The sequence below is a fragment of the Montipora capricornis genome, chromosome 9 (assembly GCF_036669925.1).
Source record: "Montipora capricornis isolate CH-2021 chromosome 9, ASM3666992v2, whole genome shotgun sequence".
Taxonomy (NCBI): domain Eukaryota; kingdom Metazoa; phylum Cnidaria; class Anthozoa; order Scleractinia; family Acroporidae; genus Montipora; species Montipora capricornis.
In genome coordinates this window covers 27,297,900-27,314,606 of record NC_090891.1, presented here as the reverse complement: position 1 = coordinate 27,314,606, position 16,707 = coordinate 27,297,900, and the positions used below count along the sequence as shown (strand labels likewise).

General features: G+C 40.4%; 1 protein-coding gene across 1 annotated transcript in view; it reads left to right on the top strand.

Annotated features, from left to right (window-relative positions):
- LOC138015121 (netrin receptor UNC5D-like) overlaps positions 1–5,876 on the top strand; it is a 9,753-nt gene extending 3,877 nt beyond the window's left edge. Inside the window, exons 2-7 of the mRNA XM_068862041.1 lie at positions 1–240; positions 1,096–1,734; positions 2,082–2,365; positions 2,569–2,715; positions 3,039–3,227; positions 3,993–5,876. The exon at positions 1–240 is cut by the window's left edge and continues 658 nt beyond it. Coding sequence (XP_068718142.1) covers positions 1–240; positions 1,096–1,734; positions 2,082–2,365; positions 2,569–2,715; positions 3,039–3,227; positions 3,993–4,490 — 1,997 coding nt within the window. The 3' untranslated portion in view covers positions 4,491–5,876. The remainder of the gene's footprint in view (positions 241–1,095; positions 1,735–2,081; positions 2,366–2,568; positions 2,716–3,038; positions 3,228–3,992) is intronic.
- Positions 5,877–16,707: the final 10,831 nt, after the last annotated feature.

Genomic DNA, 16,707 nt, shown 5'->3' with positions numbered 1-16,707 from the left:
CACAAAACAACAGAGAGGCGGAGGAGGGAGAAACTGAAGACGATGGCAATAAAGTGCTTATTCTTGCTTCACTGCTACCATTTACAACCATTGCGGTGGTGTTAGTGTTGATATTTTTTTGCATGATTCGTCAAGGAAAACTTCAACAGTATTGCCAAGCCAGTGGTAGAGCTGGAAATGACAGGGCAGTCCCTGTTCCCCTTGAAACGATCGCATCTTCCTCGCAAGAAATGATCGCCGGTGAGTCACTAGCCAACAAACAGAACGGTTTTTTTTTTTAATTCTTAGCCATACCTGCAACATAATCAGCTTTATTTTAAAAGGTTCTTCAGTACATTGACATTAATTCTCATTCAAGATGGCTGGACCGCATGCTAATGTAGGCTTCATGTACTAATCATGTAATGTGATAATTGTTGGTTTTCACTCACGTGATCAATAGCCATGTTTTTCAACGAAAACAAAATGAAGCGTTTGCATAATAATAGAATTCAATTCCAGGAGGATTTGGTCGAGGCACCAACATGGCCGCTTTTTCTTTGTTTAGGGGCATCAACATGGCGGTCGTGACGTCATGTGAAAACCGAGAATGCCTTCCCGTCCGTGGATGTGTACCGCTTCTTGTACGCTTTGCATTTCCTTCAGGCGACTAACAGTTGCATAAAGCACAAGCACAGAAAAATGCAGGCCGTAATGAAAAACGTAGAATTTCTCTGGCTGCGTATTCAGTCAGGTTTAACATTTCCAAATGATTGACGTTTTGGCCGCTGACAGGTTTGCTCAGTGGGCTGAGCATTCTAGCGTGCGGGAGATCACGTGGGTTCAAGTCCGGCCGGACCAACACTCGGGCGGGATCTTTAAATAATTGAGGAGAAAGTGCTGTCTTGGTAATTACATCCGCAAATTAGACTTTAATGTCTTCCCCAAAACGGTCCATCGACCATGATCTTAGTCCCTTTATCCTCTCTCACTTTCCATTTGAGAGGGGAAGTAGTGCGCCCCTGGCCAGTCAGTTCTGTCAAATGGAAATCGTCCTTGGACTTTGCTCACCTTATTGTTTTTGTTGATGTGAATAACTTGGTGTTATCTTTCCAGAAAAATTTAAAACAGCTACAGTGGATAGTTGTAATCTTCTCATCAGTTGTGGGGATTCTTATTCAGTACCTGCAGCATCTTCTACAAAACTTCGAGCTGGATCACTAACCATTCAAAGTGGAATTGATTTTGATTTGGAGCCATCATTCAAATATCCTGGTGTTTCATCACAAATTCGAGACATCATTGTTGAAGCCTTGAAGGACGACGAAGATGCCACGTTGAATGACTTATCGTGTAGAAGAAAGGAGAATCATAAAAGAAGAAATTCCTCTCTCAGTTACAAGTCCACATCATCAGAAACCTCTCGAATGCTCTGGGACATTACAAACCTCCCAGAAAATATTGATCCCAATATGGTTGCTTGGGGTTTGGTAGACCACAACGGAGGAAAATTTACCATAGGTAACACTGGGGTTTCCCTTATTGTGCCACCACAAGCTATCCCTGAAGGACACACAGAGGGGATTTTCATTGCAATTGTTAACCAAGAGGAGGGACATCCACAGCTTGGTGGCAAAGAGGCTTTGCTGAGTCCAGTAGTGAAGTGTGGTCCAAATGGGATCAAGTTTCAACGCCCAGTGATTCTTAGCATGCCACACTGTGCTCTTCTCGAGAATGGAGCGTGGAATTTAAAAGGTGGGGGAAAAACATTTCTTTCTTTATTTTGGCAAATTATATTAAAAGTACTGCGGCTTAACCCTATCAACGTAGTTTTTACAAGGTCTTGAGTAACCTACAGCCATATTCCACAAAAAAAAATTTATTAATAGACTCTTCATTGGATTGGACAGCAACATTTTTGTGAACTTTTTGCAACAAACCAAATTTACACTTGTTCTAGTGAAAACCTTAGTCAGAAGCATCAAAATGGTACGTGTTACAACATTCATGCGGCAAACACTAACAAGGCAAGAAAAATGCGGGCCTTCCACCATCATACTATTACAAAAAAGTACTTCTAACGTTTGTTTCTCTTTTCACAGTCCAATACAATGAAAATGAGCCAGGGGTGGCTGATGATTGGAAGCAGTTGACCGACGCCAACAATCAAGATGGTTCTGTGTCTAACCTGGTTTTGCTGGAGGCAGACATGGTGCATCTCATTATAGATCACTTCACTAACTTCGTTATGAAAGGCGAGTCTGCCTCCAGTCAAGTAGTGGCCAAGAAATCAGTGCGGATTGTAGCTTATGTCACCCCACCAGAGACCAGTGAGGACTGTATTGTGCGGGTGTATTGTGTGGGGGACACTCCCGTACATTTGGAGGTTTGTAGAGATGTTATACTTATTCGGCTCATGAATAATTATTGTCCGTTTTAGTCTTGGCCATTTTTACGACTTTCCTGGTACAAACGCTTTCTTTAAAACAAAATTACTTCTTGTGGTTCGAAGGTTTTTTTTATGAAGGACTGGAAGTTTCCTTCAATACACATTAAAATCTTGATTTAAGCTTTCGCTTCCCTTTACAGATGGTACATTACGAAGAAACAGAGAGGCTTGGAGGAATCAGAGTGGATGCACCCAAACCATTTGACTTCAGGAACGGAGGGGGTGATCTTTTGGTTAAGCTTACAGATCACCATCGTGGATGGATTCATACGACTGCAGACATGAAGGTTACTACAGCAACGATTGTGCTGTTATTGTTATTCATCAGAGAGTTTTGTTTTCTTCTAACAGAACCGAACGAAGGTAATAAGTTTATTTAAATGAACCAATAATAGAATAATTTACACATTCGAATTCAAATTGAATTCAATCAGAACGCAAAGCAAATACATGCAGCGGGCGACTAAGCGCGGGAAAATTTCTAATAGGCTTCTTTCCGAAAAAAGTGGTGCGAGATGTTTTGGGCGACACTTGCGCGAATATCGTTTTAAGTGACTTCACATTTGTACAACATTAAATTAAGCGGATTGTGCATATTGTTTCTCCGCAGAGGATCCGCTTTCAACACATATGGGATGGTATTGAGCGCATGCCCAGTTGTTCTTCAGCGTTCACTATGAGAGATGAGTTCGTTTCTCAATTCCGAGCTACGTTTGAAGTCGAACAGGATTGTCAAGATGGAGATGAACAAGAAGTCATTGTGTCCACGGCTATCAAACAAAGACAGTCTTCAGTCAGTGTAAGATTTCTTTCTCTCATTCTGTCAGGCGAAGGCGTGGTTTTCACTAGCGACGCTTGTGTATATTGCGCATCCCGTTCTGCACATAACACAGCGTAATTGTCAACATTTCAAAATGGCGACCTTTCGTGCAGGAAATCTCGCTGGAAAGAACAATGGTCGTTTTCAGAGAACGCGGTAAAGAGCACAACGGAATACTTTTTGGACGCAAAAGAAAGTCGAGTGATAAAAGTGTCATTTCAGTAAGAGAGTGAAAGTGAAACCGCGCAATCAGGGAGGCGTGTTATCGAGCTCGGTTTTGCTTTCTAAAGAGCTTGCTGATGGTTGCAAATATTGTAGAGGTCCTCTTCAGTTCTCGAACTGTTGGAAAGAAACTGTACCTGGGGCAATTTATCTCTCCCAAACGAGCTTGGTGAGCTATGTTTTTTTTTACATTTCGAGTCACCATAATGTAGGGAACAATCGTGAAACGTTGAAAGAATATCTTACGACAACTTCTATTACTAAGGAATTACCTTAAGTGATAAATTAATTGATAGACTGAATGGTTTTTTGACTAATGGACCTGAAAAAGTGATAAGTATATCTGACTGTAGTAGTGTAACTTGAAAGCTGACGGACTCGCAGGCAGTAAGCTGATCATTCGACGTAGCCATATTGAGTGTTACATTCACTCACATCGGCAATCTCAAGGACATTAATTTTGTTTTACTTCTTTGTTTATTTCTTTATCTATTTATTATTTTATTGTTTTGTATGTTTCAGGAGAAATCGAAATCAAACAACAAAGCTACAGAGCAAACTTGTACTGTGACGTCCACAGTATCCGGAAACATGTTGAAGGGCACAAGTGAGAATTCTTTACAAGAAACCACAGCCAGTGATTTGCTTGGAGCAGTGGCGGCCAGTCCGCTTCAAATGGCCCACACATCGTCAGGCTACTTTTCGTTCGGGTTTGAGCCTTCACCAGCACTAGACTCGCTGCCTCAAAGAATACGCAGCGAACTAATAATTTATCTTGATCCACCACACCCTAAGGCGGATTGGAGAACTTTGGCTGAAGGTCTCGACTTTAAAATGAAGTACATCCGGTTCCTGGAAAGCCTAAAACCGCCTGCGTCACCAACGGATACCTTGCTGAATATATTAGAGGCTAAGAAATTTCCACTCTGTGAGCTGGCGGAAAGACTTCACGGCATGGGTCGAGAAGATGCAGCTGCCATTTTGGAAGAAGCGTTGGTGTTGAGAGAAACAAACGTTTGATGGAACAAGACGTCAACGCGTTCGTCCGTGAAGGGTGCTACTGGAAACCTAGAAAGATTAAATGAAAGGATTGAATCGGCCCGCGGACCAGAGTTCATGAAACGTGTTTAACTTACCCGTCAGTTGCGAATATACGTAGAAAAGTTTGCGGTTGGCCATCTAAGTTACCACAGGCTACTATGTGCATTCAACATCAGTTAGTCAGTCAATCAATCAAGCAACCAACAACCGACCAATCACAGTGATCGGGGTAGTCACAGTTAAATAGCTGATGTGGTTTTGATGCAAAATGAACGAAAGCTGTGAATTTTTACACAAAAACGAAAAGGCATTGCTGAATCAACCTGTTCACAATATTTGTTACTCAAAGGTTACTTTACAGGGCATTGCGCCTTACCGTGGCCACCCAACAAACTTTCACATTTGACAATTACGTAAGTACGTTCACTCAACAACCCATTCGCCATTTTCACATTCCCCATAATACACTTTGTTGGCCCCCCAAATTTTGCATAAACCATTGTTTTCAAAATGCTCTTGGGAATATGCAGTGTCCCAAGAGCATTTGAAAACAATGGTTTATGCAAAATTTGGGGGACAAAGAAAATGTATTATGGGGAATGTGAAAATGGTGAATGCAACGGTGTTCAACTTACATGGTGTTACAACGGTGTTCAAACTTTGCAAGGAGGCGTGACTGTCATGCAATCAAATTCACACATCCTGATTGGTGGACAATTTGTAAAAAACTTTGTTAGGTGGCTACGGGAAGGCGCGTCGCACTGTGACTCACATTCGCTGCAACTTTTTGTTTTTGTCAATATTTCTCAAATTTACTTTGGATTGGAATTTTGAGACTTTTTCATGAAAGATTATGCTTTTTTGACCCAATCAAAAAATGAAGTAAATTTCAACAAAACTTGTGCAATTTACAATATTACAACAACTCACTCGTAACATTTTTTTGTCTAAAATAAGCAACATAATAAAACAATAAGCTATGCAAATCATCGTGGTGAATCCGTTTTCAGCGTCAGGCGAAGTAACTCTTAGGGTGCTCTCCATTTGATAGAACTGGCCGGCCAGACAGGGCATTTCGAAGGATTAACTCCACAACACCTTCAAATTAACACACTTCGAGGATGATATATACTCCTCCAGAAGAATGCGAGGGATAACACGCAAGTGTTCCTTCAAGCTTTTTTTTTTGCAAACTGATGGATATGGCAGTCCAGTTCTGACAAAGGGAAAGTGCCCTATGTACTGTATGACGTTGTCAGTTCTCGCCTTCGGTTTAGTTATTGGATTTCTGTGTAACTTCGTCAATATTTCTGATATAAAAGCGGTACTGCTGAATGCCATTTACAAGCCAAGAGTTTGCATTTATGTTGCAATACTGACGCAAATACCCAGGATGGGGGGGGGGGGGGGGGTACTCTAGGAATTTCTGGGTGGGGATGTGCCGCTGGGACCCTGGAACCCTCAGCCTATACCAGAGCTAGTTCAGCTGAATTTTGCTACCCTATACTAGAGTAAACTCCCATCGATTTCCGTCTAAATACCTATACTTGGCAGTTAATAATATCCAGAAGTGTTTCATGATAGCCATTTATCGACACTGTTGAGGCTGAGTTGCGTAAACTTAAACTTCGCCGACTCGATTTTTTTATGTTTTTGAGCGGGAAATTCTGGTTTCCTTAGTCTTGATAAAATCTTTAAGCGACTGGTCAGTTTCGTGAAAAATGATACCCTATTCTAGACCCAAACGATCGGATTTATATACCCTATGCTAGAGTAAACTGCTTGAAAACCATACCCTTCACAGCGCCACATACCTATATAGCCCATATATGGCAGTACCCCCCCCCCCCCCTTCGCGGGCGCAAATATTGTAAGCGACCTATTCAATGACATCGTTTTTCGGATTATGTTTGATATTTAAGCGCTCAGATCCGAAGGAAAAGTTCGTGTAAATTCCATTGATTTCAAATCCCTTTCATTGTCTTTACCTCGAGTATTTTTAACGGAGCTGAATTTGTTTTAAGCATATTCAGCTGAGTTTCTGTACGTGTTCTCTCTTGTGGCATCTTTGCCACATTTAGATTTAATTTGTCATCATGTGCTACAGGCCAGGGCAGTAATTAAAAGACGCCCACAGAAGCTCAACCAGGGCGAGGATCGACCATGCGACCGTGTCCGGGTCCGCGTCCTTGTCACATAAATCGTTCGAGCCGATGTCCATAATTACAACAGTGGGGGCGGTACCCCGAATCGTTTGTAAATCAAACTTGATCAGTTTGTCCACTGTTCTCCCCCCGATTCCGATCGTTTCGACCTTGCACGGGTGATCAACTCCGAACGTGCGTGAATAAAAACCACTGTAGTGGTTACGTTCAATAAATTCAACCATTCTTCGTACGAAGGAATGGCCAACCAACAAAGCACATGGCGAAGATTTGCAAGCCATCAAGTTACCACGAACGCCCTACTTTGCGGCGATAATTCGCCCCAGAATAACAACAATGTCTATACTTAACTTGTTTGGCGTCCGTTCCTGGATTTTGGATCTGCAAACCTCTTTTCCCGTAGTCAAGAAGACAATATCCTACCAAATCGGCCTGCACGAACACAAATGGCGAACTGCTCGGAGAGCTCGAGTTGTGGAAAAGAGTACAGTAAACTGGCCTCATCCTCTTAAGTATTGGATGATCTAAGTCCCGGATGACCCCTAACCACTTGCTGGGAGACTGGCACTAACAAGCAGCATAAATCATTTAATCCCCTGTTGGGGTGAATAAATTTCCTTTGTCATCATGTGTTACAGGCCAAGACAGTAATTAAAAGACGCCCAAAACTGGGGTGACATTTTAATTATTTGGCGTTGCCGTTGTTGTTTTGATTATTTGGTGTTGTTGTTTGCCTATCCTTCCACAGTACATGTTGTAATTCGCGCCCATTGTTTTTCGCCATGAAGAAAGCAGTGTCAGGGGCGTAGCTAGCCATTTTTGGTTTGTGAGCCCGTTCCAAACTTTGTGCTTTCGTGGAAGTCAAAGGAGTAAAAAAAAACATAGACTTATTGACAGATGTAAAGTGATTTTTTCGTGTATTTTATTGTAACCCTGGATGGCTTTACCGAAAAAGAAACCATATTTTTTATGTCATGTCTCAATGATTCCTTCAATATCAACGCGATTTCCATCACAAAAAGACGTTTTTCGTGAATTCATTGCAGCTTTGGATGTCTGTAAAAAAAAAAAAAACCACTGGTGCTGTAAAATGTTGGCTCTCTTAAAATGTTGTTTTCGAAGAGTTAGTCTTAAGCAGTCTCATTGCTTCACTTTTGATGAAACCATTTTTTTACGCCTGGGGGGTGTCAGGAGTTGAAATATGTATATTGAAAGGTTTCAGTCGGCTTGTAGTGAGTTTTAACGTCCAGGGTGGATTCGTTTTTTAATCGAGAAAAGTGATTTCGTTCTCTGTATGATATCACGGCCGTGAATTTGATGGTAGGGTGGAATAGTCCACCTTTGTTTTATTGCTGTCCTAAAGCGAGAAAATATCATCAATACCTTCTTTCCATATTTTTATGCTTGGTATTTCTTTCTTGTATTAACTTTGTTTCAATTTTCCCCATGAAAATGTTAGCAAAGGAGACTGCCGTTTTTGTCCCCATGGCGGTTCCATGTGTTTGGAGATAGTTATCTCCATTGAACTGGAGCGAGTTTTCGTTTTGGATTAAACGAAGCATTTGCCTTAGAAGCGGCGCGTGTTGGGATCCGGGTGGATTATTTTAGGCCATTTCCGAGTTCATGTCTGCCTCCTCTTCAAAGCGAGTCTAAGTGGGAAGTTTTTCTTATGAAAAGTAGTTTTCATTCATATGTAATGTACAACTAATTGCCATCACAAAAACTTTGCACTTAGACTCGCTTTGAAGAGGAGGTAGACATGAAATCGGAAATGGCCCATCGTGGAATTCTTTGTATGTCTTGCATACTATGTTTGTTCCCTCTTATTGTGGTTTATTTGCGTACAAGCTAGACACGTCGATTGATACTAAAATTGTATCTTGGCCTATCTTTGTCAGTCTCGCTATGAAACTGATAAAATCAGTTGTGTCCTTAATAAAGGTTGTTGTTTCTGTGCGATAGGCTGCAGCAATGTATCCATTCATGAGGATATTCTCTTGGTTGGTAATTATGTCCAAAAGTTTGTAATTCCGGGCTTACTGGCTTACTAGCTGAAAGGCTGCGACGCCCTGAAGTGATTGAACTTGAAGCAAGTGCTGTGTCTCGAGTTTCTAACAATTTCACGTGTATTTTGGGCGTTGTTGTTGAAGATAGAGGTCGTGCTCGTGCATTTAGCACTGGTGATGGTGGAGGTGATGGCTGAAGTCCAAATATTAGGGAACTTGAGCAAATTTGCAATTTGCAAATTTTCTCCCTAATGAGCGACTTCACGGTCACTTCGTTTTCCCGCCCTTTCGACGGTGATTCTTCTTCGTCATTTTCCGACTCCATATCGTCGTCTCTAAGCATCCTGTCTTCCCAAGAGAAAAAAGCCTTCTGGATTATTGAACCCATTAATGAAGCTGACAACTGAGGTAACGCCATTTTCAAGGGCATTCTGGAGACGGGCAATTTGCTCATTAGAGCCTAAGATCTCCTGTCCAGACTCCTTCCATATGGCATCCCGGTCTGTTCGTTGTTTCCCCGTCATGAATCACGACATCTGGTTCAATAGGTATTCTTAAAGGTGTCTTCTCCTTGGTTTGCTTCTTCCTATCACCCATTAGGTAGAGAACCGAGGTAAAGAAGTCCGTAGTTCGCTCTGACAATAAGTACGTCCGCTAGGTTAGAAGGCGACAACACAAAGAGTCCGCGAAGGCGCAATGCTATCTCATGTGATCCTTTATTGTGGTGACAAGGTAGAATCATAAGCATGAAGAATGAGCATAAGAGAAAGGAATCGTTTCCATTTTCTTATTCCTGTGCTCATGCTTTTGTCACTTTTGTCACGTTAATAACTGTGTAAACCGGGTGCCACATGAACATAAACATAAGCATAAGACCGAGGTGTCAGCTGTTTCGGTGATGCCAGCGAATATTCAAGTTAATAGTGCCTAAGATGGCGTCCGAAGGCACTGTTTTTAAGAGAATCTTGCTGTGGCGGTTCGCAATTATCCCTGCCTTTATACGATAAATCGTCAGATGAAGTAGTTGCAGTTCCCGTACCAAATTATGAAAGTGTCCTTTTTCTTTCACTGGAAAAAATGCCCAATTTCTCACACAAGATTTGTGGTGGCTAATCTTTGGATTTTCAAATATCCACAAAAGCTAAAAAAACAGACATGGAATCTTCATGGATTTCGTATGGATATTTACCTATGCCATTTGACATGCACAAAATAATCAAATGTAGTTAGTCATTTTCCATGTTACATATGGAAACGGTGTCTACCATTTATGAATGATAAGTTTTCCATGGATGGATTGCGTTTCCTGATCCACGCATGGTTTTAACAAATTCCATTGTGTACTTTGGTAATCAAGTTTTCCACATTGTGAAACCTTGGAAGACAGATAATCCAAACTAGGAGATAAATTCAATAGTCAATGGAGCTTAGCTTTTGCGATTATCCCTACTAACTTTGGTTTTGAAGTTTTTCTTGGTTTTCCTGGTTTTACACATGGTTTTCCAAACTTGGTTATTCATTCAACAACCTCTTAAGGTATTCTTATTATATTTATAGTTATATTTCTGACTTCTTTAAGTTTCGTGTTTCACATTATAACTTAAGGGGAGGTGGTTGTAACCTGGTTCAGCCCTCCTATAACAACCAGTATTTCCATAACTCTTTTACTTATAAGATTACTCACTTATGGAACAAGTTACCTACATATATTAAACAGTCACCCAATTTAAATGCATTTCACAAAAATTTGGAGTCTATTAATCTTTTAAATTTAACGACTAGTTGTCTATGTAATTATTGCCAATCGTAAATTGTTTTTAATGTTTATGTGACAATTTTAGGCTTGATGAGTATATATTTACAACTAAATATTATCTAATTTATTATAGTTAGATAACAATTGTTTATAATTTTATGTATGTAAATCTTACTTAATTTTGATATTTTAGTTGTGGTTACTTTTATTTTTTAGTTCTGCTTTTGTCATGCGTTTTATACATGAGCCTCTGGCTCGGATACTGAGGGCAACCTCAATCCCACCCTATGACTTTAATAAATTGATTGATTGATTGATTTATTATCCCAGTCAACTTGGTTACTTATTCACTAACACTAAGGGTATTGCAATTATCCTAGTAATCTTTGGTTTTTTAAGTTTTTCATATATCTCCTTGATGTCTTCTTGCAGTTGAGTATGATTTAGTTCTGTCCTCCGGTTCACTGCTGCTTTGCCGTTGCACTTATTGCAACAACAGTGGACATGGATAGCAGGTTTTTAAAGGCAATTACAAAGAGCTGAAGGAAACAGGTCCGTGCTCTCCGCCATCTTAATTGCGTTGCGCTGGCTCTTACAGCCAGCGGTTTTCTCGATTGTCATCCTAAACATCCAATCACAGTGCATCATTTGTTCTCGCCATAATTATCCCCAACGGCTGCTTGGGTAGAAATGGTGTTCACTACTCCATCTTTTCATACAAAAGTTGGGAAATATATATCTGGATGGCCTTTATGTCCAATTGTTGTCTTAGCTTTGTTTGTGTTTTATGACAGAAAGAAGATTGTAGTTGCAGAAATTTAAAAAACGTGGCCAGTTGAGGAAGAAGTTCCCTCTTTCCGTCCTCACCAAGTCGATGAAGCTGTAATTAAAAGCTTAGGAATTTTGTGAAAAGGTAAAGTGAAGGCAAGGATTGATCTAAATACATTTTTCCGCAGTGTGCATTTGGTGTAAATGCCATTCGAGAAATGATCATGGGTCATATGGGAGAGAGAAGGCGAAGTTTTAAAGGTACTGTGATCCAAAAGGAGGCTACTTCGGATACAAATGCAAGTAATGGTGACACTGAAAGTGTTGAAGACTCAAGCAGCAGCAGCTCAAGCTCATCACCTCCATCATCTATGAAAAAGGTTGTAATGTTGTCATCCTCCTTACCGCAGATAACCCTTTTTTGTATTTTTAAGGCGAAAGAAGTAGAGCTCTAGGCTGGAAAGCCGTGATTGTCTTTCTAAAAGGGCGACTGTAAGAGAATGCCTGTATGTCGCTAAAAACTAGAGTTTGCTAGTTTTTTTGTCCTTCCTGTAAGCGACAATGGGGGCATTCCAGAAGATTCGTGCAAGGTTCGGGTTGTTAGTGATCAAAGACCAGTTCTTCATTAGGATCTCTTTGAGTTTAGGTACACTTGGGTTGTGGGTGGTGACGAACGGTAGAATGTTTTTGGATGTCATTGGCTTGAATTTCAAAGCGTTATTTCGTGATGAGAAGTCGACTTCGGCTTTTATTTTGTTTACAAACTCTTGTGGATAGCCGCGTTCGAGTAGGCGGAATTTAAAATCCCGTTTGTTTGACTCGAATTTCTCTTTAATTGAGTTCGTTCGTAACAAGCGCAGTGTCTCTCCGTTAATGCATGAAATCCTTTTTCACGCTGAGGGGGTGGCATAAAGAGAAGCTTTGAAATGTGTTTGGACATCGGGTATTTTGTTCGACGCGAAACGTTGTCCTTTGATAGTGCTCAGTTCGTTCTTTTCCTTTGGCTGTTTTTTTACGGCTTTTCGCGGGTCTTTTCTGGATGAGATTTGTTCTGGTCAGTGATCGGTTTGTGGCTGACTGTATTCTCTTTTCTGCTTTCTCTCTCTTTGACTGATCAGGGAACATTTGCCTCAGCTGTTGTTTGAGACTGGATATGGTCTCAGCGTCTGTGGTAGAGTTCTGTTGCTATTGGCAGATCAGAAGTTGGAGGAGATCTTGTTCTGCTTTCTGGCAGATCTTGCTGTAGGCCGCAGTGAATTATTTTATTTTATTTTATTTTACTTCGCCCCAACAAATGTGGGGCAGGGAGGCCGCAACAGCATAGCCAATTACTGTGGTCACAAAAATAAAGACTGAATTAGAAAAATATTAAGCTTAATAGTTAAAAACAGCAAGTTATATCTTTAACAAGGGGTCGGGCCATATTACATTTAGGACAAACAGATTTCCATGTTTTATGATTGTCCGGGTTGTAAATGTTCAAGAGAGCATTTGTATAATATGATTCAAAAAGTTTGTTTTTAAACCAAGCGAGTGAAAGAGAATTGTCTCTAATGTAGGTAAGTATTACAATTGTGGATGGCGAGAAAACAGATGCAAAATAATGGTTAAACAGCTGAGCAATTTCTTTTGGTGTAGAAGCAGTAGTTGGTTGCTCGCTACCTCCATCAGCGTTGACTGACCCCAATGACGTCACGTCCGGGAAGTTGGAAGATTTGTTGGTAAGTTTGAAAATTGACCAAAATCTCTTAGGCTGGCTTCGGATGTCCAAAGACTCGAAGTAATTCACTCGGCTCTCTCTTATTAGGTGTTTAGTTCTGGCTCTAAGAGTCTTAAATTTGTCTCGGAGAATTTCATTTCGAGGCAAGAGCTTTAGTTTCTTTCTGACTGATTCTTTTAGAGACCAACTGGACAGGAGTTTTGGCGGCAAATTCTTTAAAGACAGTCAGCGATCTTAGGCTTTTGGCACGTCTTGTTTCCAGGGAAGCAATTCTGTTCCTCAACTGATTGAAGCCCTCTGTTTTTTGGCGTTTAGGGGCTGGTTGTGAGGAAGGTATGTCGTCGTCTGAATCCGAGAGAGTCCGCTTGTCTGGGGACTTGATTGGAGAGAGTGGCGAAGAAGCTTGGCTGTCTCTCATTTCAGCAAGGATTTCAGCGACGATATCGGCATTGGCATTGGCATTGCCATTGGCCATGTTTGCAAGACCAGTTTCGGAATTCGTTGTGGATTCCTTCGTCAGTTGCGTGCTCTAGGAGGGAGAGCAAGTGTTCGTTTGGATTGCTTCTTATAAAGCCCTCTGGATGGAGTCCCCTTAATTGATGGACCAATCACCGTGCAGCTATTTTGATCCGCTCCCTCCCTCATCTATGAAAAAGATCAAAATGTATGCAGACTACCCAGGTTAGTCTAAAGTTTTACCTGCAAACTGTCTTAAGGACGGTGCCTACTATTGTTATTGCGCATAGGAGCCAAAGTACCTTCAACCGTTCGCCTTTCTTGTCACTTTCTGAAGGGGAAATGTTCAGAACATATCCAAGGACGGTCACGGAGTTGTGAACAACAATCGGTTCAACAAAATACCACTGGTTTCACAAGACCCCAAACGTCTGTTAGTCATTATTATATTAGCTGAAAATCTTGAGTCGCCAAAAGAATCAAAGTGCTAGCTATTTAGGCTGGATGGATATGCAGATGAACTTGTTGGTGGGAGCAAACTTTTCTAACGAGCTAGCGTGCTATTCGCCCCTTTCGTGAGATTTCTGTTAATTCAAATGTCAAGTAGAAACCAGAAAAGAACCGGAAATTAATGATTTAAGTGACCGAAAAATTTAAAACTGGCGCCTCCAGCCCTGCTATTTAATAAACCCTCAGAAAAGGCAAAAGGCAAGTTGCATTAGTTTTTTGCTCAGTTGTTATGCTGTAAAAGGCTTCTTTCACATTAAGGCTGCTTTCGTGGATAACAAATTAATTCCCCGCACTTAAAAATGCAGGTCACTTTATACAAGGTCAGCAAGCGCTCAATAAAATATTCAAAGAGCTCCCCCTTTTATCTTGCAAAAGAAGAAAATCCCTCAAGAACTTTTAGTCAGTGCTATTTAAACTCTAGAAGGGAATAGGAAAACATCTGCGAGCCGTTGGAGTCGTGCTTGGCTTTCGACATCAACCGCACTGTCGCATTCAAAAACCACATGGCACATGACACACATAGAAACTTGCCGCCCAGTTTCACATCACGACATTGAAACCTAAAGGAAATAGGACAACAGGACGTTGAAGTAGTTTCAAATGCACAGTATGGAAAGAGACTGCGTTTATCGTCCTGTAACAGCCTTGCTACTAATGATTTTTTCGATTCTTATTTCGATGATGAAATTAGCGAGGCGAACTGAGCAGATTCGGCCATGTCTGCGAGTAGCCCAGCGACAAATGACCCAGTACGGTTGAAGCCACACTGAATCAACATAAACGGTGAGTGATCTCAGTCCAAATACCAGTGAACTTTTTGAGACACCATTTAATAATAATAATAATAATAATAATAATAATAATATAATGTTCTTAATAGACGCATTTACAAAGCTCAATGCGCCTTACATTAAAAGTTAAAAAAAAAAAAAAAAAAAAAAAAAAAAAAAAAAAAATCCATTTGAAATATCCATTTGAAGACAACGCGAGAGACTACCCTTATAAATTAACCTTGGAACCAATTCATGGCGTTAATTCTTTGCCGAGTGAACGTATAAATGATATCGGTTGAATGTGTTCCCCTTGGAGATCAGAATCAGAGACGGAAGATGGCATGGCAAGTAAGTTACCATGATTGACTTACATTGCCCTTTAAGTGGACAAACGGAAAGATTGATTTGAAGAGGCAGCTTAAAGAAAGATATCCAAAAATTTTATGGTTCAAAATGTTTCAATCAAAGTCATAAGCAATGTTGGCCGATGACAAAAAGGGAAAAAGTTATTCGCACCCCCTGAGAAGTAGCTACAATAGCACATGGCTTTTAGACGATATGATGGTGTGATAAAGACACAGCGCGAGACAAGGTCAGTCGATGCCGATTTAGCAAAGGCCATGATTCCACCGATTGTTCAAAGATCGTCGGGCGCAGACTGCTATTGAAAAAAACTCTTTGCGGGTCAGGTGGATGATATACCTGACTCGGAGGTGAGTTCAGAGAAAAAGGCGCATATATTCCCTTCATCTTTTAATTTAGCCTAACATTGAACGAAGACTGAATTTCAGTTGTTAATAACCACACAAGCCCACATTAACAGCTTTTGATAATTTGCAAAACTGAACTGTAAACAAGACAAGATCATCTTCAAGAGGCGACTATTTTGTTGGAAGTTTAAGATTAAATATAAAAGAAAAGATATTTTCAAGAAATAGAGTTAGAACTTGGAATAGTTGATCTTATGAAGTGCGCAATTAGGCATTCAACATTTGCGAAAAAAAAAACTTTGTAAATTTCCGAGGCGATTTCGGATATGCTCATGCGCGAAAATTTGACGCTGGAAATTTCCATCGTCATTTTTGATTAAGTGCAAATTTGATCTTAGAGATTTCCATGGTCGTTTGTGTTTGACGTTGGAAATTTCAATTGTCATTTTGGATTAACCTTTAATTTTGATGTTGGAGATTTCCATGGTCGTGCCTCACGCAAATTTGACTTTGGAAATTTCCGTGGTCATTTTGTATCACCCTATAGTTTAGACGTTGGAAATTTCCGTGGTCATTTTGTATCACCCTATAGTTTAGACGTTGGAAATTTCTTTGGTCATTTTGTATCAACCCGACAGCTTTGACGTTGGAAATTCCCGTCGTCATTTTACATTGCATTGGACTGATTTTAAACTTAGAGGTTATGATGATGTCGTCAAACAGATTTGAATGTTCAGTAACTCGTGCAACACTCATTTGCCTTTCTTAGACAAAAAAATCAATCCACCTTCTTCAATTTGGAAATATTTTGAACCGTTCTTCTCATTCTTGACATAAATTTATGTTCTGGCAATAAATGAAAGAAACCTCTGAATTTCTTTCCAAGTCCTTTTAGCAAAAAAAAAATATTTTAAAGCAAAATTTTCCATCTTTCAGTGCACCTCCACAGGACCAGCAATTCCGGCATACTTTCTTGGTATTTTTGCCGCACTTAACTGAGTGAGAGGTTGGCCAAAAAAACATACATTGAGCCTCTTTTTTTTTAAAATCCAAGCTTGGTAATCCGGGCTTAGCAATTTTAAACCTTAAATAAGCTACTTTGTGCCAAAATTCCCAGTTTTCTTGGCACATTTTAATCGGAACTATCAATATTTTGCCAAAAATTAACGTTTTAGAATATCCCCGTTGGTTTTAGAACGTGTTATAAATTAAAGGGTTAAAGTCAAGCACCAAGGTAAACACCTTTCTATTCGTCTTAACTCTGTCCTCGAGAATTTCGGATCTTTCAATTTGCAAGGCCCTGTCAAATTGCCTTTCCACCACTAAATCTCC